The sequence below is a fragment of the Urocitellus parryii genome, chromosome 8, assembly GCF_045843805.1.
Source record: "Urocitellus parryii isolate mUroPar1 chromosome 8, mUroPar1.hap1, whole genome shotgun sequence".
NCBI classification, from domain to species: domain Eukaryota; kingdom Metazoa; phylum Chordata; class Mammalia; order Rodentia; family Sciuridae; genus Urocitellus; species Urocitellus parryii.
Genome location: NC_135538.1, coordinates 141480710 through 141504449, shown reverse-complemented (window position 1 = coordinate 141504449; position 23740 = coordinate 141480710). Strand labels below are relative to the sequence as shown.

General features: G+C 40.0%; 1 protein-coding gene across 1 annotated transcript; it reads right to left on the bottom strand.

The window, feature by feature from the left end:
- Positions 1 to 774: 774 nt before the first annotated feature.
- Smim13 (small integral membrane protein 13) lies at positions 775 to 22221 on the bottom strand. The gene is made up of 2 exons (XM_026384586.2): positions 22059 to 22221; positions 775 to 1318 (listed from the first exon to the last, which is right to left on the bottom strand). The coding sequence occupies exons 1-2, from the start codon at positions 22132 to 22134 to the stop codon at positions 1131 to 1133; spliced, it is 264 nt and encodes an 87-aa protein (XP_026240371.1). The 5' UTR covers positions 22135 to 22221; the 3' UTR covers positions 775 to 1130.
- Between the last annotated feature and the right edge of the window lie 1519 nt (positions 22222 to 23740).

Below are 23740 nucleotides of genomic sequence, written 5' to 3'. Positions count from 1 at the left end.
AAGAATGTGGGAAATAAACTGGTCAAGTTATAACTATAACTTCATATTCTGAACCCAGCTCTTCTAAATCACTTCTCAAGTCACCGTCCTCGCTGTCTGCATTTGCCCACATGACATGGCCCTTGGCATCTTCAAGAGGACTGGCGATGCAGCATTTCTTGAAAGAATGCTCCACCACTGTCTTCTGTTTAATGTCAGTGGGAAGTTTTGGACAAAACAATGTCTGATGTCTTAATGACAGTCCAGCTCGACGCATGAATCGGTCACACCAGCCTCTTGTTGCTTTAAATTTTGTTTCATCAATTCCGAGGGTTTTGGCAATTTCCCCCGCCTTTGACTGCATTACTTGGCGTGTGATAGGCAATCCTTTAGCACATGCCTCACTGACAAAATGTAGTACAGCTTCATCTACTTGTGGGTATCTTCCTTTCTTAGGTCCTGTAAAACATTTTGTGGTTGCTTTGCAAGAAAATATGGAATTTCGGTCATTCCTCCAACGGCGAATATTTGCTTCACTAATATCAAATGTTCGGCCTGCTGCTCTGTTTCCATGCTTTTCTGCATATACAATAACCCTGCGTTTCAATGCTGAGTCATAGTGTAATCTTTTAGAAGACATTTTAAAAGGCCAATTAAACTGAAACATTTGATACCAATAATACATGTCAGTTAAGGGGATGCCACTATAAGCTATAAATTCACACATGCACAAGCTAGGATAATTATGTGACTATCCTGGCTGACAGTAATGAGATGCATCCCAATTTCAGACAAGTTAAAACATGAAGAATACATTTTGAATATTAAAATATGCTTTTCAAGCTTGAAATGTTTATGAGATTCACACCAGTGCAAACAAACAAACAAAAAAATCCCAAGAGCCAAGGAATAAATGTGTTGAGCAGAAAGCTAGCGAAACTAAATATTATCTTTAAGATGAAATTTTCAAAGGTCCAATTTGGTTTTAATTCCCTTTATTACTATATGGCTTACATATAAATTTTTTGAACTGGATATGAAATCCAAGTATAAATGTTCTTCAGTCATTTAGTATATTTCAAAGCCAAGTCACTAAGACAGAGGCTCACAATTGCCTTTCGTTGTATACTAATAAAGGACCCTGTCTGGGATCAATGGCCTTCGTCAGTAGGTGCCCTCCTTTGGCGTGCAGATCTGATTCTGTGTGGAGAGGATGAAGGGTCTTCTTCAGTTTCAGACCCTGAAGGCTCATGATCTCCCTCCTGGGATCCTGTGTCTCCCACTAGTTCCCGTAGAAACTTGAATTTAGATAAAAACAGATGCCACACAAAATACCAACCTAAAGAAAGAAAGAAAACATTAAAAAAATTATTATAATATTAACAATTGGAACATTAGAGTTAATTGGGAGGTGTAAGACAAAACAATATATAAAAACAAATAAATACATGTAATTATGATCTATTCATATAACAAGCATTTATTAAGCATTGATGATATACAAGGCCTAAGGATAAACACTGAGACTATATAGTAATGGCAAAAAGAGTTTCTGCTTTCATGGAATTTAGAACCCAAGCTTGGTGCAGTCACATTAAAATTACGAGATTATGATATCTAAGAAAGAATATTTTTACATTAAAATCAATTTTTGGAGAATTTTTCTGGGGAAAAAGGAATTTATTTGGCAAATGTCTGTAACATTCACATCTAAGAGATACTGACTAAAAGCAAGTGTGCATCAACCAGAATAAAGGTGTCAAATAGTGGGAATCAACTGTGCTATGGTGAAAATTTCAGTCAAGTTCAAGCTATTAAAAATTTCTAGAAATAATTTTCATAGAAAATTAATAATTTCTTTAATTACATGACAAAAGAATAAAGTCAGAGAACCAGTTTTAGGTTCAAGATTTTTAAAATACTAATTTTAAAAAAAAGCATTTTCATGTCAAAATTGTTAAGGAACAAACATCAGTCAATAAAAATTCAAACAGGATAAAACTTCTAAACCCGGCTTGGTGGCTCTAAGACATTAAGAGCATATAATAAACAAAATTAACCATTATAACAAAGGGTTTTGTGCCGATGTGTTTTCTTGGTGCCTTCTAAACTCGGATACTACCCTGAGCAGCAAAGAACCATAGCATATTCTATGGAAACAAAGCCCAACTGGCTTTTCTACCCAGGGGTTAAAGGAGGTCAAGACAATGGCCACTTTTAATGTCACTTGTTTCTTAGAATCTGTGAAAACAAGAATATATGCTTAACATACACTCCTTGGCACTAAAAGACTAACTCCCAGGATATTTAATCCATTTCTCGGGTTTTTGCTTTCTATAACCATTTTTGAGCATTTTGTCTGAGTAAAGCACCTAACTTTGTAAAATACTTTAATAATGTTCCAAATTAATGTGCTCTCCCTTCATCCAAAATTCTGCAAAACAGGCACAGTAAATCACTGGAAAGAGCATTGGGAAGATTCACAAGTTATCTGGGGTTTGGTGCCTGGCACTGAGTATGCATTTTGTAAAAAGCTCAGCTAATGTGAGCTACAGTGATCCCTGAGCAGAGGCACCTGAGGTTAACTGTTGTTTTTTTAGTTATTTCTTCTTCTAGAGATAAAATTCATGTACCATGAAATTCATCCTTTTAAACTGTAAAATCCAGTGGTTTTTAGTGTATTCACAAGGATGTGCGTATCACTACTGAACTCCAGAACATTTTTAACAATCCCCCCAAAAGCCCAAAACCCTTTAGCATTCACTCTCTATTCTCTCCTCCCATGGCCCCTGGCAATCACTACTCTACTCATGTGGCCATGAACTTGCCTATTCCAAACATGTCACATAAATGGAATCATAAATATTTGGCCTTTGCTCACTTTGGCTGTTTTCCAGGTTCCTCTGTACTGTTGCACATGTAAGTACTTCATTTTCTTTTTATTTTCATTTCACCGTATGAATATATCATATTTTGTTTAAACTTTTACCAACTGATTGGACATGTGGGTTGTTTCTACTTTTTGGCTGTAATAAAAATTAGTTTCCACTTTTTGGCTACAGTGATTATCTGTATACAAGTGTTGGCATGTCTATCCATGCTTGGGTATATATCTAGAATTGCTGGGTCGTATGGTAGGTCTGTATTTTACTGCCTCAGAAATGGCTGAACTGCTTTTCAAAGCAATTGCAGCACTCTGTGCTACCACCAGCAACACCCCCATCCTCACCCACACCTTTTACTGTCCATCTAAATAGTCAACCTAGCAGGTATATTTTGATTTGCATTTTCCTCATAAATAATAATGTTGACCACTTTTTTGTGCTTATTAGCCATCTGCCTAATTCTTTGGATAAATGTCTAGTCACTCATTTTAAAAATTATTAAGTTGTGTTTTTATGTATTACACAGATGCTTATCAGATATGTTGTATGAATATTTTCTCCCATTCTGTGAGCTATCTTTTTGCTGCCTTGATAATGTCCTCTGAAGCACAAAAGTTCTTGATTTTTGAAGAAGTCTAAGTTCTCTCTCTCTTTTATTTAAGTTTTTTTAGCTGCTTATGCTTTTGGTGTCCTATATAGGAAACTACTGACTTACCCAAGGTCATGAAGACTTACACCTATGTACTCAAAGAGCTTCAGAGTTTCAGCTCTTGAAGCCAGATTTAAAGTTAGGTAGTCGGTGTAGTTAGGTAAATCGGGTATAATATCAAGTGAGATCTAAAATGGAGGCCATGTTGAGAATGAATTCCGGGAAAAGTTGAACAACTCTTGGAATGTTAATGAAGTCCAGGAAAAGCCCAAGGCCAGAGCCCATCCCAAAGAAGTGTTAAAAGAACAGCCCCCAGCAAACTTGAAGATGCTGACTCATAAGTCCTTCCTGCCCAGATTACTTCTTTGGCCCACCTGTGTCCCACCCCTCGGGCCTTCCCACCTACGTTCCATCACTGAAGGAACTACGAAAAGGGGAGACAACCACACTTCCACAGATTCCATCTCTTGGATCCCCTTCTTCCTCCGGGAGAAGTCTTTTCTGCTGTCCTTTAATAAACTTCTAATTTCCACTCTGACCTTGCCTTGGCGTGCTTCTCCGGTGTTATTCTTCAACACTGGGGAAGCAAGGACTCGTCACCGGTCATTGGCGGTAACACTCTTACATTTAAGTCTTTGACCCATTGTAGTTAATTTTGGTGTGAGAGGTGAATCCAAATTCATTCTTTTATATATGGATATCAATATTTTTCACCCAGAACATGGTCTTGACAACTTTGTCAAAAATCAATCACTTAGTAGTTTATTTCTGGAGTCTCAAATCTACTAACTTGTATGCCTAGCTTTATATCAATACCACACCATCTTCATTACAGTAACTCTGTATTAAGTATTGAAACCAAGTATACACCCACTGTGTTCTTTTTCAAGTTTGTCTTTTGATTATTGAGTCACTTGCATTTACAGGTGAGTCTTAGAATAAGTGTGTCAACTTTTAGGGAAAAGGCAGCAAAAATTTTTATAGGGATTGAACTGAACCTGAAGATTACTCGGGGGACCTACACTGTTTTTGTAATACTTCCCTGTACTCACCCAAATCTTCCCACATTAAACATGCATGGTTTTGATAATCAGGAAAAATAATTAAAAAGTTGGTAAATAGGGCTGGGGATATGGCTTAGTGTCAGAGCACTTGCCTCATGCATGTGAGGCACTAGGTTCGATCCTCAGCACCAAATAAAAATAAATAAACATAGATATTGTGCCATGTATAACTAAAAAAAAATTTTTAAAAAAGCTGATAAATAAATCAAAAATACTTACGTAAACTGATTTAAGATACCTCCTCAATGTCATTAATTGGCCTAAATTAGTAAAGTCAGTTGCTTTCAATAGATACTAAAAAAAAAAAAAAAAAAACTTTCTATAACTTTTTAGTTTTCAGAACATAACTTCAAGTTGTAAGAACTTATTTGACAAGATACTGTGTTAAACACATTATAAAAGTGAATGTACTATCAAGAAATTATAAGTCAGTAAAAGATGACTTGACTTCAGTAAGACCAAAGATTCCAACAGTGTCTACAAGGTAATAAGTGACCAAAAAGAAGAATAAGGGAGATGATAAGAAAGGGGAAATCTTTTACTGAAAGGAGATCATGATTGAAGGGCCATCACCACTGGATTTCTAACCATAAAATGTTCTAGTGACCTTGAGATGATTAATATTAGAAAACAAAGTCTCCAGCACAAACATCTACAAAATAAAGAGCTGAGGGTAGTAGCTTCTCCAATTTTTATAAAACACACACCCTCAAATTTTTAAAATCACTATCAGTAACCAAATAGTATGGAGATTTAATTCCAAGTGAAAATTCTGAAGGCAGTGGCAATGGGAAAGACCCCAGGGTCTAGAGAAGCAAATTATACCACGCCCCACCACCACTCTCCTCCCATCCAGGCCTACTAAACCATGGAGTCTCCATACTTCTATACTTGTTATCCTCAAATCTGGGGATAAGCAAACATTTAAAGTGTGCAATTCTGCCTAGGTTTATGTCCTGTGTGGTTTGCATAGAAGGATGTGGACAGTGGCACTGTGACAAAAAAAAGCATGAGGTAGAAAAATTCCCCTAATAGACGTGAGGTGTTAATCTGCTGGGCAGATGAACAAATAGCCACTATGGGTTTTTTACAATGACTATTGTAATTAGGGTGGGGAGGGCAAAGAGATAAATCATAGTGTTGGTAGCAGTAGAATGGTAGCAGTAGTCACTAAATTGACTAGTTCAACAAGATGCTCTCTGAGGGACTTAACTTTTGACAGAACTATAAAACTACCTGGGGCCAGGTGCAGTGGTGCATGCCTGTAATACCAGCCACCAGGAGGCTGAGACAGGATAGCAAGTTCAAAGCCAGCCTCAGCAAAAGAAAGGTGCTAAGCAACTCAGTGAGATCCTGTCTCTAAATAAAATATAAAATAGGGCTGGGATGTGGCTCAATGGGCAAATGTCCCTGAGTTCAATCCCTGGTTAAAAAAAAACAAAAAACAAAAAACCTTAACCTGAGGAGAGATGGAGCAGGGGCTGGAGTGAGGGGACTCTCTAAATCACAGTACCTAGCACTGAAGATGCTTCTATGCACAACAGAGTGTTTATCAAACAAGGCTACCAGTTTGAATAAAGGATGATACTAAAAATTATAGGTAGTTTGAAGGAAAAGCAACTACCCAAGACATTTTGGGAAAAGCACTATAAATCCCCAATGGGTATACACAGGAAAAGTATGACTTAGCAAAGAAACTGAGAGGCAATATAATGCCAAATAAAACTGCTAAGATATTCAAAGATATGTTAATTAGACAGGGAAATAATAATAGTCTTTAAAAAAATTGGGGCTAGAAAAGTTTTGCACATACATAACACCTAATGGCCAAATTGTTATTTAGTTTAACTGAACTATCTCATCACATATTTCTGGCATATCACATTTCTTGTAGCTAATAGGGCTCTGATCTCTAATATTTTATTTGTGGTAATCTTACAACAAATACAACACAAAGGAGAAAGTCATATACATAGTTCATCTGTTATTCTAGTAAAGCAGCTTTTAATTCAAGTAACAGAAACTCTAAGACTTAGCTAAACCAAAAAATGGCAATAAACTGATGGGTGTCTGAGAGCCCGTGGGAAGAGGCACTCATACCAAGAATCAGAACTAACGTCATTCTCTCAGCATTGTTTCTGCACTCTTCTTCATCCTTCCCTATGCTTCTCTTTGCACAATGCCGCTCCTTCCCCATCTTTCTTTCTATGACTTTTTAGCTCATACTCTCAAAACACAGCCTAGAAGATCTGTTCCATTATGTAAAGGATCAGCCCTACCTCTCTCCGGCAGGGCAGGTACTGGGAACAAGCTGTAGGGCCTATCTGAAAGGATGGGACGTTTTTTAAAGACTGGAAGGGTGTGGGTAAGATAGACTGGAGAGAATCCCCAGTATTATGTCTCCTCTATCTTTATTAGGTAATATACTCCTGCAAGACAGTTTCCACTACTAGAGCCACCCAAAACACCCAAGCAGGCAAGGCTTTTTTGCTGAATAAAGCCTAACGAAAACCTTCCATCTTCTTGGAATCTACCTTAATTCCTTTAAAACTTCCAACACAACATGACCTTTGATGAATATCCACATTGCAAGAGGTACTCTGGAGGGACAACCTGGGGTGGGGAGAAGGTAGCAGGGGATGAGGCCGGGCAGCATATTTTCTCTTTTAGGAAAAAAGAACACCTGTAATGTAAGGCAAGTTTAAAAGCATTATTCCAATGGAATAACTCTAGCTAAAAAGATATGATTACCTATATCTAAAAAGAACAAAGAAAAAAAAAGTGATTACCTATTGCAGTAATTCTTAAGAGCAATCAAACTGGCTACTCATCAGAATCTGCTGGAGAGTTTTTAGAAACCATAGAGTCAAAAGGTTCATCCCAGATACCCTACGTCAATCCCCAAGGTTGTGCTTATTATTTTTAAGCTTATTAAGTAATTCTGATGTCATATGTAAGTTTGTAAAAAACAGAAATGAGAGTGAAGAAGAATCAAGAGTGCTGCTGCTGATCAATTATGGAGACTGGCCGAGGAAAAGGAAAAAAATATACACAGTGAAATGCCTCTAGGGAAGAGAGCAGAGCAACAGCTGACCAGAGCGCCTGCCTGAGAAGACTCCGCAGGTCATATTAATACTTCTAGTGAGACAGTGTGAGTATATAAAGGGAGCTACATAGAAACTTCCCTGCCATCACTTAGGAGTGGGGTGATGTTATAGGAGGACAACAGATCTGGTGTAACGGATGGTGCTGTTTTAATGTTCCCTCCAAAACTCATGTTCATCTGTTATTTTACCAGTATTAAGAGGTGGTGGGCATCTTTAAGAGGTGATCAGGTCATAAGGGCTCTGCCTTCATGACTGAATTTACACAATTATCACAGGAGTGGGTTAAATGTCAGAAAAATGGTTTTGTTAAAAGTTGGGCCCTGTCTTGCCCTGCATTTGCCTGGCCCTCCACCATGTTATGACATGGCACAGAGGCCTTCACCAGATGCCAGCACCATGCTCCTGGACTTTCCAACCCCTGAAATGCGAGCCAAACCAACTGCTATTGCTTACAATTCACTCAGTGTGTGGTATTCCATTTAACAGTAGAAAACAGACTAAGGAGGACAGAAGTTGGACATAAAGATGAATGTCTCTGCTCTAAGCAGAACTGTCTGGTGACTAGAATGGGTTAATGTAAACTTTATATATTCAAAGCTCATTCTATTGTATACTATGAATATAAGAAAAGACAAATGGGAAGTTCCCTAATATAAAATGAAGTATCAACCCGTACATATTATTGGTTGCAAGAGTCAACGTATGTAGCCAATGTACGTAGGTCTGTCTTGCAGAGGAAGAGACTTCACAGATACAGGGGCAGAATCACCAGTTAGGATGTATAATGTATTTACTATAAGACTAGAACAACCTAATTTGGATTCCGGGTCCTAGAGTAATTAACTTCTTCTGGGTGTGCATATGTATTTGGGAAGCAGGGGATGAGGAAAGAAAAACCACTAAAACCTAGGCAACCTTTTACTGAAAAGGACTTAATCCTTGTACACAAGTACAGATCACATAATTCCTCCCACTCAAGCCTGACACACTTACACACTAGAAACATCTTATCTACTCTTATTTTATAGACATGTGTCTTACACAGCTGTCCTGGGTTTTAGAAAGATTAAGAGGGGAAGGAAGAAAAGAAAGGAAGGGGTGAGGGAGGGAGGCCTACCTATAGGTACCTATAATCAGAAACTAAGGCTGACTGTTAAAACAGCTGTCCTTCACAGCATGGAAGGTGAGTTTGTGCCTTGCTCCAGTCTCACACTGATAAGCACTGTAAATCAGATAAATTGGCTGGCAATAGAGGGTGTGTATTGTGGGATAATGAAGGAACACTCATTTATGTGTGCTTAGTTATTACTAAGCGTTAGGTCAAAAGATAAATTTCATGAAACACTGTGCTTCTACTCAAGATAAGTGTGCTAGCAGCAGAAGGGTAGTAATGATAGATGAACTTGAGTGATGAACCTCTGCCACTAATATGCCTGAAACCCATGGGAATAACTGTAATTTCATCTTCAATTATATAGTTCTCGGATCACAAAGTGTTTTTACATTCAACATTTTATTGAATCCTCATAATTTCTCTTAACTTGTTAAGACAGCAACCCCTATTCCCATTTTCTAGATAAGAAAACAAAGGCTCCAAGTAACTCACGGCTATTGAAGAGAGCCAATTTACCTAAGAGAAAGCAACAAATTTTAACAGTGCATATCAGGTTTTTGTGGTGAAGGTATGGCTGAAACACAAAATACAGTTTAAGGAATGATAATATGATTTCACTTATCTGCTATAAACTGAGTATTTATAGACCCGCAAAATTCACACACACACATTCCATTTTGTGGGGATGTTAGGAGGATTTTTTTGGTATAATGGCTTAACTTGAACCTAGGGCATATAACCACTCAGCCACATCCCTAATCCCCAGCCCCCCACCTTTTTTTTTTTTTGAGACAGAGCCTAAGTTGTTGAAGCTAGCTTTGAATTTATGAGCCTCCTGCCTCAGCCTCTCAGATTGACAGGATTAGAATCAGCACCACTAAAAAAAAAAAAAAGTATGAGCCACCATGTCCAGCTCTTCCCCTCTAGAGCAAACTGCACACAGGAGACTACTATCGCTGTGACAGAGAATTTTAAGTATCATTAATATAATTTTAAAATCTTTCAACAATGCTATTTCCTCAATACAAGCTCTCCTGGTTGTTTGCTTTAGAACCTCAGGCTTACCTTTCATAAACCACTTGATTAATATTGATTGTCCTCTCCATGAGATGCAAGTTTCTTAAGGAAGGGAAATGTAGGGTTTCCACTGTATTCCCTATGCCTTAAAACCATACTGGCACACAGATGATTCTCAAAACCAACCAACCTCCATTCTCCCTGTGCCTCCTCACAAAAACTACCCATGAATTTAAAGATTTTTGGATGTCTACCAATTGACCTATTTCAGAGTTCAATGTTAGCTCTGAAGATTCCTACTCTATAATATAGTAGCTAAAATATGGCAAGAACTGGTGGTTTCCTTTCACGAAGATAAGGAACAACCCTATAAATCAGGTTGACCTGAGACGTACAGTACATCCTACTCAAAACACACTGACATTAATATGACGTGAGTTAATTACACTTCAGCAAATAAGAATCATAAATAAGAATCATGTTTAGCAAAGTGGTGCATGCCTATAACCCCAGAAACTCAGGAAGCTGAGGCAGAAGGATGGTAAATTCTATGTTAGCCTCAAGAAACTTAATGAGACATTGTCTCAAGAATTTAAAAAGAGGCCAGGCTCAGTGGCATACACCTGTAATCTCAGCAGCAGGAGAATCTGGGGCAGGAGGATTTCAAGTTCAAAGCCAGCCTCAAAAACTCAATAAGGCCCTAAACTTAGCGAGACCCTGTCTCAAAATTTTAAAAAATATATAAAAAGGGATGGGGATGTGGCTCAGTGATTAAGCACTCATGGGTTCAATCTTCGGAACAAAAAAAGAAAGAAAAAATTATTAAAAAAGAAAAGGGGGGGCTGGGGATGTGGCTCAAGCGGTAGCGCGCTCGCCTGGCATGTGTGCGGCCCGGGTTCAATCCTCAGCACCACATACCAACAAAGATGTTATGTCCGCCGAGAACTAAAAAATAAATATTAAAAATTCTCTCTCTCTCTCTCTCTCTCTCTCTCTCTCTCTCTCTCTCCCCCCTCTCTCACTCTCTCTTTAAAAAAAAAAAAGAAAGAAAAGGGGCTGTGGGTATAGCTCAATGATAGTGTGCACTGGGTTCAATTCCCAGTACAGGAAAAAAAAAAAAGTGATTATGTGTCAAAATCTTGACATATCTGTTAAAATAACTGGAAGGCCTCAGGTTGAAATGGCTCCAGCACTTTGGGTTCCTACATAAGCAAATCAAAACCCAACTTGACATAAACAGCACAACTAGACTTAAGCCTATACAGTCAGAAACTACCAACAAGCCTCTGATTAGAGACTTTCTACTTTTTCTACCTTGTTCCCTGCACCTTTCTCCCTCATATCATTTGTTGGTAAAACCCCTTTCTATTTGGCACTGCCTGATTTATTAATCGGTTTGCTCAAACACATTGCTTAAAATGTTAGTGTGCCTAAGTTTATCTTTGAACAGGCCTTTGCAGATTGTTACAAAAACCAATGAACTAGATGACCTGAAAACTCTGTTCACACTTTTCTTTGATCAACACATTTTACCTTATTCTACCATTATCTTTGAAATATATATTATTCTAAGCAAAACCATATTAAATTAAGGATCTTAAAAGTCTAAAACTAGATTGTCTTTGAAAATCCATTTTCAAACATTAATTCCATATTTATTCACCTGTATTTCAATGTTAGAGAGATTTCAATGTTAGCAGATAAGCAGAAACTGTCAACTTCCAAATTCCCAGAATCCATTATCTGTGACTTCACCTATATGCTAAAACTAAAGATTGGGCATTGCTCAAGCTATGAAGCTAGTAAGTGGCAATGCTGGTAGTGTGATGTGATCACAGTCACAGGTGGCTTGAGTCCAATTCTGTTCACTCTCGCTCACCCCTTGAGTTTGCTAGGCACAGCAGGAACCTGGGACTGGGTACTCCACCAAGCCTGTTAATTATAGCCTGTGCAAAGTCTGGTAGGCCAGACTGAAGTAGGGTGAGAAACCAAGCCAAACTCCGAAGGGGCTATGCTCCGATCTTCTCCTAGGACGCTGACTGGGTTCTAAGTCTGCCCAAAAACTTCAAATCCCACATACTGTTTACAGTGACAGAGCAGACAGAAGTGACCTCACTGCTGCTGGATCACCCTAGAATCAGAAGGCTTCCATCATTCCCAGCCTCTACTGTTTTGGCCTTAGTTCAAGTTTTTGCCAACACTTCACATAAACCTACTGAGATAAGAATTTAGGGATATAAGAGGAAAAAAGATACTGTGAATCTCTCAAAAGAGACCTGCCCAGGAAGCACTGGAATGCAGGAAGTGTCCATGAACCCTGGAATGCAAAACAAGCAACTTCTGAACAGGAAAACCCAGCCCTCATCTTTCTGCCCATGTCCTTGCCCACGGCGAACAGCATGATGCAAGGCAATATGCAAGTGCAAGAAAAACTGATGCAAAACTAAGTAAAATTCTGCCTGACTCCACCTCTAGTTTAACCCTCTAGCTACTGTCGCTCTGTGAATATTAGAACACAAACCAAGGCACTGCTTCTCACTCAACACAGCCTGCATTCTCCCTTGAATGTGTACTCCTTGCTTTCCTAAATAAATCTCTGTGCCTCATCTGACTCGTGCTGAAATTCTTTTCCATCAAGTACATCAAGGACCCCATCCTCCTGAGTTGAGGCTCCCCCAAGCCCTCCTCAGGTGATACTAGCAGGTTTCTTTGCTTCTATTCTCTCCCTCCCCACACGTCGCCAAAACAATGTACAGAATTTTAAATTCCCTGTGAAAAACTCCTACCCAGCTCCCCATTGCCCTTAAAAAAGGATAAACTCTGTAGGTGATAGACATAAAGTACCACAATCCATATACCTCTGGTTCCCTTCTATATCCTCATCCTAGCTAATTATTTGAGGACTAAAAATTCATTCATTCATTCATTCATTCATTCAAATATTCATCAGCACATACTATGTTCCAAATGCTATCCTTATTGCAACCTATTTGTCCAATGATAAAATAGAAAAAATTGAAAGCATGTTGCCCAATGATTGAGAATGAATTGGGAAGGTAAAATAATCAGGTTTTGTTTTAGGTGAAGATTCTGAGATCTGAGACAACCAGAAGGAAAAACAGCAGCCTGGGTATTAGGTATTGTTGGGTTGTGTACTGGAGTTATCTGTTGTGGGAATATCTTCCCTAGTGGAGTATAAAGTCCTCGAGAGCAGAGATCAGGCTTTGGACATCCATGACCACTAACTACCTCAAGCAAATGTACATAAAAGTTCAGTAACTGTATTTTACTAAATAATATAAGGGCTATTCATCTTGAAGCAATCCTAGCTTGTACCACACTGAAGACTTACTTGTAAAGAGAATTTTAATAATGATAATGTCTAAGGAATTTTTCATTCTTTAAACAGCTGAGGGGCTAATGTAACAGTCATCCACTTTATACTTTGAATATATCCCTTGTTGCTCTAAAACTGACATGTTTTTTCTCCTCCCTGGCCTTATCCCTGACCTTCTCTTCCCCAATCTTCTGCTCTTTGGTTTTTTCCTTCCTCATCTCTGCTCCCTAATCTCAGAAAACAGGATTCCTCTGAATCACCTCTTAAAAACCCCCTGTTCCCTGATGGGCAGAATCACAACCTTTGGGACAGGAGTCTCGTGTTTCCTTTTTTTTTTTTTTTTTCCCCTTGCAAAGCAATAAAACTTCTTCTTTTTTCTCAAAACCGTGTCCTCATTTTTAGACTGGCATTGGGGACAAGGACTAAGCTCATTACTTACTACTATGTAATGTGCCAGGCACTATTCTAGATTCTAGGGATAGAGTAGTAAACAAACCAGAGAGGTCACCGATTTCATCGAGTTTACACTCTAAGTGGTAGTGTTAAATAAAAATTACAGGAGGCCACCGTTTTGGACTAACCTCCTGCATAGACCAGGCTAAAAATCAAAATGGAGTCACTCAGGTTAAAGTTCCATGTCATTGAGCTGAAACTGCTTATCTGACCTTCCAACAAATCAGTAGTATTAAGTAGAGGACTGCCAAATGTCTCAAATAGGCCAGTTTCAATTGGCATGACAATGAAGTTCCTTGTGCCTTAATCCTTACACAAGAAAAGTAACCTGAAGGAACCTGATGTTAACCAATCAGTTATTTTTCTATTGTTCTGTCCTACTGGTCCCCCACCTTGCAAGAAAAATAACTTTGAAATGACAAATCTACTATTTGTTCTTTTATGTCTTTCTTCAGCCCTGGCTCTTCTAGCATGGTCCATCAGAACTTATTCTATTTTATAAATTGAAGTGCTGCCTCATTCTAGAATCAAAAATAAAGCTGACCAAGATCTGATAGGTCTTCCAGAGGGAGATGCGGTTGTGGGTGCAGCAGCTCTGTCCCATCAGCCCTGTTTCAAGTCCCACTGCTCTGCTCGTTGTCCCTGAAAAACAATGCAGTCAGGAAGCCACGCCACAGTCGTGGTTATTTAGATACCAGAAAGACACCCATGAAACCAGAGGCTGTGATTCACTGAATCAGAATTACCTAACCAGCCTGAGAAGTGTGTATTGACTTGATTAGAGGTGGCAAGGTTAAAAGAGCCTAAGAGTAAAAGGACCAATGCCAACCAAGACTTTGAAAAACACTACATAAAAGACACCTTGTGTGAAGGTTCTAAGACATAATCATTTCCAGATGAGAAGCCATAGCCACTCCTAGGCTCACAGTCCTGAGTCTGTTAAGCAGATTATTTCTAATAGTGCTGGGTCAAGAGTCAAGGCCAAAGTCACCAATGCTGGTACCTAAACCAAACTTTTTAAATAAATTATCTGTTGTTTAAAAAAAAGTGATAGAAGGAAAAATTCTGATATGCCCTAAATTTAATCACAAAGGGTAAGAGGGTAAAGAGGGAAAAGTCTATGGGTTGAAACCAATTAGACTATTAGACTGTTCTATTCCTGAAAGAATGTTAAAACTCTGACTTAGAGCCCCCAGCAGCCATCTTCCATCTCCCCTCCTATAGCCTCCTGCTTACATATAAACTTTCCAAACTCCTCTCCCCAAACAATCCAGAAGCAACAAGTACTCTCCTTATGGACCATCCTTCTGTTCCAAAATGGTCTGTGCTTTGTGTTATCCTGCCTCTTCTACTTATAGCCAACAGAAGTTCACAGTAAACAATGTATGGTTTCCTTCCCACATTTTCATTATAAAAATGCTTTTGGCTCTTAAATCCAGTGAACACATTTAAATTGTTATCTAACCCTGTTGCTGGTAGCTGCAGAACTTGCCCTAGAACCTTGTCCTTCTCCAGTTAATATCTATAACAGCTCAAAAAACCCTTTTATTTCAGAGAACCCTTAGTCTCCAGAGTTTGGGTTCAACAGTTCATTAAACTGAATTGTCACACTGTTGTCCTCTGACAGAGGAAAAAGACTTATGAAATAACTCATTTCTGAAAGTGCAAAATGCTCTGAAAACGAAGAGTAAAAAGAGAAAAAGAGTGTTTGGATGGGCTACCACAGGTAGTCAGGGAAAGTCTCTGAGATGACATTTAATATGAAACCTGAATGATGAGAAACCAGTCCTATGAAAAGCCTGAGGAAGAGAGAACAAATGTCCTGCAAAAGGCACAAAGCTGGCCCATCCTTGAATGTTGAGTAGTAGTGAGAATGGAGAGAGATCAGAGAGATAGACAAGGGTGGGCTGCAACAGACAGACCTGGGTTGTCCCCAGTAAAAAACTTGGAGTATTTCAAAGGAAATGGTAAACCACTAGAGGATGGGTTGTAAAAGCAAAGAATCATCTTTTCCCCCCACTTTTCAATCGGGACATTATAGTTATACACAATGATGAAATTTATTGTTACATATTCATATGTGCACACAATATAACAATATAATTTGGCCAATATCATTTCTCAGTATTTCCCCTTTCCAAGGAGGGACATTTTTAAAAGATTACTCTGAGGACAAGTGACAACTGGTCTAGCAAAGCAGAGGAAACAAAAATCTGAATGGCAGAAGATACCAGTTGAAGCCAAACACAAGGAAAAAAAAACCTCACAAAAGGCTGGAAGGAAGAACAACAAAGGAGTGGTGGGAAGTCTACTCACAACAGTGCACTCTTACAATACCCAAGAATGAAACGAGAGAACTCCTTTCTGGAGAATACCCACAAAGAACCTCCAGATACTAACAAGTGGGTAAAACTCTAAAGAACAGACTGTCACTGCCCAGTCACCCTGCTCTTAGCCGGGAGCTGACTGAGAAATCATCATCATCTTCTATTACCTCACCCTTAAATATGAACAGAGAGCAGACCACTAGCCAGGTACAGAAAAACTCCCACACGAAGAGCCCAGGCCCCATTTAGTGTGTGCACACCTGTAATCCCACTTATTCCAGAGTCTGTGGGGCAGGAGGATCACAAGTTTGAGGTCAGCCTGGGCAACTTAGCAAGATCCTGTCTCAATAAAATACAAAGGGCTGGATGTACCTTAGTGATAGAGTCCTTGCCTAGCAAGCATAAGGCTCTGGGTTCAATCACCAGTACCACAAAAAAAAAAAAAAAAAAAGGAAAAGGAGCCTAAAGCAAATAAGCAGAAAGAAACATAGGAGAAATAAAGTCAATACAGGAAGAAGAACACTTTATCAAAATAATATATTACATATATAAAACTATTATGTTTTGGAAGATAAGACTGAATGTAGGCATGTAATAAAATAATAAAAACATTCTATAAAAGAGGAATCGGAGAACAAAAAAAGCTCTGATATTAAAAACTGTATAGCTAACACTAAAATTCAATACAATAAATAGAAGATAAAATCCAAAACATCTCTAGAAAGAAGGATGGCAGTAAGAAAGAAAATAGAAGACAAAAATTAAAAATTAAAGAATGAGCCCAAGAGGTTCCACTCCAAGTAACAGAAGTGTTAGGGGGGAAACACGCACCTACAAAATAGCCTAGAGAAAATTATCAAAAGGCTAGTAGAAATATTTCCAGAAATGAAAAGCAAACTCTGAATTAAAAAGATCCAGCAAAATGAAAGGGACACATACCAAGATGTATCATACTGACATTTCAGAATGTCAAAGACAAGAAGACTATTCAAAAACATCTAGAAAGATGTCCTATAAAGACAAAGAAACAGGTTGAATTTCATCTCTCAAAATCAAACCTAGAAGCTAGAAATCAATGGAGTGGTAATTCTAAAATTCTAAATGAAAATTATTTACAACCCCAGTCTATTGATCAAGAGTAAAAAATTAAAAAGACATTTAAAAGTACGTGTTAGCTCAAAAAACTATTTTCCCTGTATTCCTTCTTAGAGTTACTACAAAACATGCTCCAACAAGAACGTAAACGATGCCATGAATCCAGAAAATGTACAGAACAGGGTAGCAGAGAAAATTCAGCTTCCCATGAGAATGACAGCTGCTGAGAAGAAAGATGGGCCCTGGGACTGGGAGGGGAAAGAAGGGGAAGAACAATTTATTTAAACATATGGGAAATATTACTCACAAGCATGTGTTAAGGATTATAAAACACTGGAAGGGGGATCTAATAACAATGGAAACATACAAAAAATACTAAGTAAATTTAAAAGGCAATTGTTAACTTCAAGAAACATGAAGAACCATAGAAGAAACTATATGTGGTCACATTATACCATTTGACCAGCAGGGAATAATAATTACACAGTCCAAATATAAATTCTGACTATTAAGTTAGCCAAAAATTGTGTTATTAATGGCAAGAAGTTGGGGTAGACTCTATCTTAACAATGTCTAAAATTGCAAAACCAGAGATAGCAATGAATATGTTATATATAAATACAGAATTAAATAACCAGGATTGCAGTGAATCTAAAGGTTAAAAGGAACTATTTTCTTGATCGTATACTACTGACTTTTGAAACTATATTTCTTCTATTAAAATTTGATTAAACATTTTCTTATTAAAAAACTGTCTGTAGGAGGCTGAGGCAAGATCGAGAGTTCAAAGCCAGCCTCAGCAACAGGGAGGCACTAAGCAATTCAGTGAGACTCTGTATCTAAATAAAATACAAAATAGGGCTGGAGATGTGGCTTAGTGGTTCAGTGCCCAGGTTCAATCTTCCATACAAAAAAAAAAAGAAAAGAAACTGTCGCCGGGGGTGCGCGCACACACACTCGCCTTTAATCCCAGCAGCTGGGGAGGATGAGGATTATGAGTTCAAAGCCAGCTTCAGCAACTCAGCATGGCCCTTAACAACTTAGCAAGACGCTGTATCTAAATAAAATATTAAAAAAGGGCTGGGGATGTGGCTCAGTGGTTAGTAGTTAAGCACCCCTGGGTTCAATCCCAGTAACGACAACAAAAAATTCTAGCTAGTATGTGGTAAGTGATTCAGAAAGAAAGATGGACTGGAAAAAACACTAGTAAGGAAATTAAAGCAGCCAAAGACAATGGTGATGATGGTGATGATGGTGATAAAGGCAGCAGTGGTGGCTGCATTGATAATATAAAACAGAACATATTTCATATTTTTTTTTCAGGGAAATAAAACAGAAAACTTGCACAGGGGGTTGATGTGCATGGATGGGAGAGTAAAGGAAAGGGTTAAACCTAGGATGATACCTAAATTCTTGGCTTGACCCACGGAATTCTTTAGATGGGTAAAACTGGGGAAGGAACAGGTGGTAGGAATCAGAAATCCTGTTTTAGATGTATAAATTTGAGATGCTTATTAGATCTCCAGTGAGATTGGAACAAAAGTCTGATGCAAAAGCTGGGTACTCAAAGAAGAAATCAAAGTTGGAGACCTAAACTTTAGACTCATTTGCTACATCTGGTATGTAAGTCAGTAGGAATGGATAAGGTAGCTTAGGGAGAGAATAAGTAGAAAACAGAAATATATTTGTACATTATAGAAACATAGCACAAAAAATTAAAATAGCAAGCATTCCATGGAGCAAGAGCAAGTACTAACCCATACACTACTTCAAAGAGATACATAGATTGTGGTTAAATGTATATACAAACCAACTGACACTTGTAATTGATGTACTTAGGAAAATATGGAGAATAATATAATTCATTATAAATTGTGGTAAAAAGAGAAAAAGTTAAGAAATTCTAGGGAATGAGAAGATGGGGAATGGAAGGAAGAACACCATGAAAGAAGAGTATATAAAAAAAAAGAAAGAAAGAAATGCTTGTGAGAGAATGCTCAATTTTATAGAGTGATTATAACAGGTCAAGTTCAATTAGGACTGATAAATAACTACCGACTTGGTAACATGGCAGCCATTTTTTAACTGAACTTGGCAAGGGAGCTCATTGTATGATGGGGGTAGAAAACATTTTAGACATGAATGAAAGGTGAGAATAAAGAAACCACCAATACAGACAAAAGAAAAACCTTCCCAGGAACCTGAAATTTGAAAAATCAGAATTTGCTATATAAAAGAGCCTATAAGAGTTCTAAAACAAACTCTGCTATAATTCCTTGTAGCAGACCCAATCATGTTTCCAGTGCCTAGGAGGCACTGAACACTCAGTTTGCAGATGAATGAAATTAGAAATCAAGAGACCCAGTACCCCAAAGCAAAGGTTTTTAATCTGTACTCTATGTTTAGGTTTAAGAAAGGGAGTCCACCAGAATGTAGAAATCAACAGGGGAAATGTAACAGCGATCCATTTCATGCTTTCAATGTAGCCCTTGCTGCTCTACCACTGCAACTTAATTTTAAAATGGACATGTTTCTTCTCTTCCCCTCTCCCTAATCTCAGAGGGAACAGGATTACTTTTCTTCCCCATTTTAGGCAGTTATCTGTCCTTGAGCACACACCCACCACAGGATCCAAGTTCTGGACTTTGGGAATGGCCAGAAGATCTCAGAAATTACTATCTCCCAAGTTAACAAGTGAATTACAACTTCAACCAAGAACACAGTTAATGTAGCCTCCACCTCTTTAAAAGCCCCTATTCCCATTGATGGGCAGAATCACAGCCTCTGGGAAAGGAGTTCCTGTGCTTCTCAAAGTAGTAAACCTTCTTTTTCCTTTTTCTCAAAAATAAACAAAAAATTCATGAAATCTTTGAACTAGAAAAGTCTTGGTACAACTTTCTAAAAAAGTAAGTGTTCATAAATAACATTCATCAGACTCTCAAAAGGGCTTGTGAGCACCAGAAAGGTAGCAACTGTTTTAAGGACATCCACCTGAACTATCCAACTGCTCCCTCACCTTCCAGGCAGTGCTAAAGACATGGTGCTTATTATAGACTGAAATGTGTCCCCTCTGTTTTCAAATTCACATATTAAATCCTAACTTCCAATGTGACTATATTTGGAGGTCTTTAAAGAGGTAAATTAGGTTATATGAAGTCATAAGGTTGAGGATCCTAATTCAAAAAATGTTGTCCTTTTATAAAAGATTTGAGACACAAACACAGAAGACAGACCATGTGAAGACACAGGAAGAAGGTCATAAACAAACCAAGCAGTGAACCCTCAGAAGAAAATCAATCCTGCTGACACCCTGATCCCAGACTTTTGGCCTCTTGAACAGTGAGAATTGATTGATTAAGCCACCCAGTCTATGGTATTTTGCTACATTGGCCCTAGCAAACTAATACAGTGCCCCAATTTCTCAAGGATGGCCTGGTCCTTCCCTCCTCTCCTAAGTCCCAACCCCATTCTAGTCATCATTAGGTCTTCTACCCCATCATTAGGTCTCCAAAAAAGTGTTTGAATTACTTCTTCATAAAGCTATCAGTTCTTGACCAATCCAATCAAATAAGGTGTTATATACCTCACCACTCTTATTCTGTGTTTCCTGAAGCTAAAAGTAAGAAACATTTAGAAAAATGAATAAATAGATACTGAGAAATGGCAAAGCAAATAGAAACTCTGATGCCTCACAGTAAGTTTGGCAAATATTCTATTCAAGGTGTGGTGTGGTTTGTATGTCACATCCCTGTGTCCAGGTAACTTGCATGTTCAAATCAAAAGGGATAACATACATTCCTCCTTCACCACAGCCAAATAAATCACAAGAATCTGGTTTTTCCTACTTTAAGAACCTTAAACATCTTCAATTAGCCTAAAATGCAGACATTACAAACAGAACTTTGAGAGACACTTCAATTGTTTTATATCCTCAGAAAAGAAAAGATGCAAGTTAAAAATTTTAGCTCTGATATCATAGGAGGAAAAAAATTAGGGCTGGGGGTATATAGCTCAGTGGTAGAGTGTGTGCTTATTATTTATAAAGGCCTTGGATTTTGCCCTCAACACCATCAAAATCGATTTTAAATATACATACAAGTGTATAAATAGAAAGATATATGCACAAAGGCACAGATATCTTTTCCAAGCATAGCTCTAATACCCTCAACTGTGTAATGAAAAAGCTTTGTAGGATTTATTGTGAATTCTGACTAATTATTGCATCAACTGGAACCCCTACTTTAATCTTTTAAATATAAATAAACTCACATCTACTTGAAATACTTTGCAAATTTTCACAATTGCCCAGCCTCTTTGCTGAGACCTATGATTACCAATTACTGCGTATAAAGAAATAAAAAAAAAAAAATCAAAACTACTCTTAACACTGCCTTGGGAAGAAAGTTTAATGTTCTCTCATTCCAAGAAGGAACATACCCAAAACAGTACCACTACTTCAGGACGAAGGGTTAGGTTACCTGACCCTGCAAGTTTAATATAGCTGTTGTTTTTAAGTTCTGCCTGTTCTCAACATTTCTGGAATTTAGCTGAAGCAGGAACACGAAGTAAACAATTTCATGTGCGCTGAAAACCTAAGTGTGTCCCAATCCTGGTTAAATGAAAGTAGTGAACCCTCTCTGTCATTAGGGTCAGAACCTGTAGAGGACAAGGACAGAGTAACCGATCGCTTCCCCTGGAAAACAGGCCACAGGGTCAAAATCTGGGCAGTCGGGGGCAGGAAGGGCAACCCCGGGCAGCCGCCAGAGGTGAAGCAGCATCTGGTTCAAGCTGCACCGGAGATGCCCAGCCTGCAGCCCGCCGTCGCCGTCCCAGGGATGCCCGCGGGCCTGCCACGGGCGGGGGCACGGCTCCGCGCCCCGGTGGGGAGGGAAGGGGGCGCCGACGGTGTCCAGCCGTCCGTCCACGCCTTTCTCGCGGGCTGGCTCTTTCCCAACGAGACCCGACCCGCGAGCCGGCAGCCCGAGTCACACCGGCGCGCGGAACTACCCCCGCGGCGGCCGCCGCACTCACCGCACACCATCAGCAGCAGGACGATCAGCAGCGTGGCCACGAACACCAGCAGCGTCAGCCCGACGTTGTGCCACATCTTGGGCGGAGGGTGGTCGCCTCAAGGCGGCGGGCGCGGCGGCGGCAGCGGACAGGCGCGAGCGGGCTTCAGCGGCGGGCGCCGGGCGCGGCGAGGCGCCGAGGCGGCATGGGCGGCGTGCGCCCCTCGGCAGCGCCCCCAGGGGGCGGGGCGGCGCGGCGCGGAGGCGGGCACCGCGGCGCGGCCGTCCACCGACCCTCCTTCTCGCCCGTGCGGGCGGGGCGTAGGAGGGAGCTGGGCCTCGGGGCGCCGTTACCCCCTCTTCGCTCCGCAAAGCCCGGGACCGCGACGCCCGAAGACCCCGGTGGCAGCCGGATGCGCTTCCATGGCGGACGCCGAGTGTCTGAGGAGAGAGAGTGAGCACGGAGACACGCAGCGGACACAAGGCCCAGGTTGTCGCCCGCCCGAGGATCCCAGGGCCCCCAGGGACGCCAGATGTCAACGACTCCCGGCGGCTGCCGCAGCAGCTTCTCGGCCCCCGGCCCCCTCCCCCTGCAGCAGCTCATCACCAAGCGCCCCCTCCGCTCGCCTCCGCCAGGACGCGAGGGCTGCTGGGAGCTGTAGTACGAAGCCCGGCGGAGGCTGGAGTGAGCTGTCCTGCTAGGACTACAACTCCCAGAAAGCATCGCGACCAGGTTTCTCTACTCCCTCCAGCAGACCGCTCCGCCCTGGGTTTTTCTCCGGCCGCCACCTCTGTCTGCGGACTGCGAGCGGGTGTTCTCGGAATCCGGGTGCTTAGCTGCCCGCTCCTGCGCTCCTGGGGCGCCTGAGGGATTTCAGTCATTACTCCACGGACTAAGTCGTTTGTTTTAAGTTTGCAGAGGGAGGAAAGGGTAGGCGACTGCCTGAAAAACTGGTTGCACTTGAACCCAGCCTTATTGCCCTGGGCGAAGATTGGATACTTGGGACGTTAGAGGAAGCACTCTGGTCTCTGGAGGGAGGGAACGGAATCAGCTTCCCCCAGCAACAGATGTTGTGTTCTGTTTTTCATAGGTAATGTATTTCAGAAATTCCCGGCGGGTGACTTAGGACTTCTGCCGTACCCTAATTCACCTGCCTGAGTTGGAAGTTTGATTCTTCTGAAACCAAGTGACTTATGACCCACAGCTGAAGGCTGCCGCGCTGAATTGAACATATTTGTATGAAAACACTTTAATAACCTCAAACACACTACTTAAAACCTTTCTACTCTGCCACAAATTTCTGTTCCCTCTCTTCTATTTCCAAAAGCAAAGTCTAAGCAGCAATCCCTAAATTTAATAAGAATATCCTAGACATTCATGGCTGACTTATTTTGTGAGCTGGGTTCTGTAAGGAGCAGCATTGTCAACAAATACTGTATATGAAAATACATCAAGGGATGGTTATTTGCTTTGCAGAAGATCTAATATAGAATCACTGAAGAATGAACCCAGTACAGTTAAGTGGTAGTTGGGGGGGGTCAATTTATGCTTTTTTTCATGGATGACTCAATTCTATTGCAAAAAATAAAACACATTAAAATTTGATTGAAAAGAGTGAAGAAGTTTATTTTAAGGGTTTTGTCTTGTTTCATTCGCATATATTGAATAACTCTAGGTGCTGGGGATAGAGCAGTGAATGAAAC

Excerpts from the sequence above, each read along its gene's own strand:
- Smim13 (XM_026384586.2), bottom strand. The coding sequence starts at position 22,134 with ATGTGGCACAACGTCGGGCTGACGCTGCTGGTGTTCGTGGCCACGCTG. Across the intron at positions 1,319-22,058 it reads CCTGCTGCTGATGGTGTGCG|GTTGGTATTTTGTGTGGCAT; the intron begins GTGAGTGCGGCG and ends TTCTTTCTTTAG.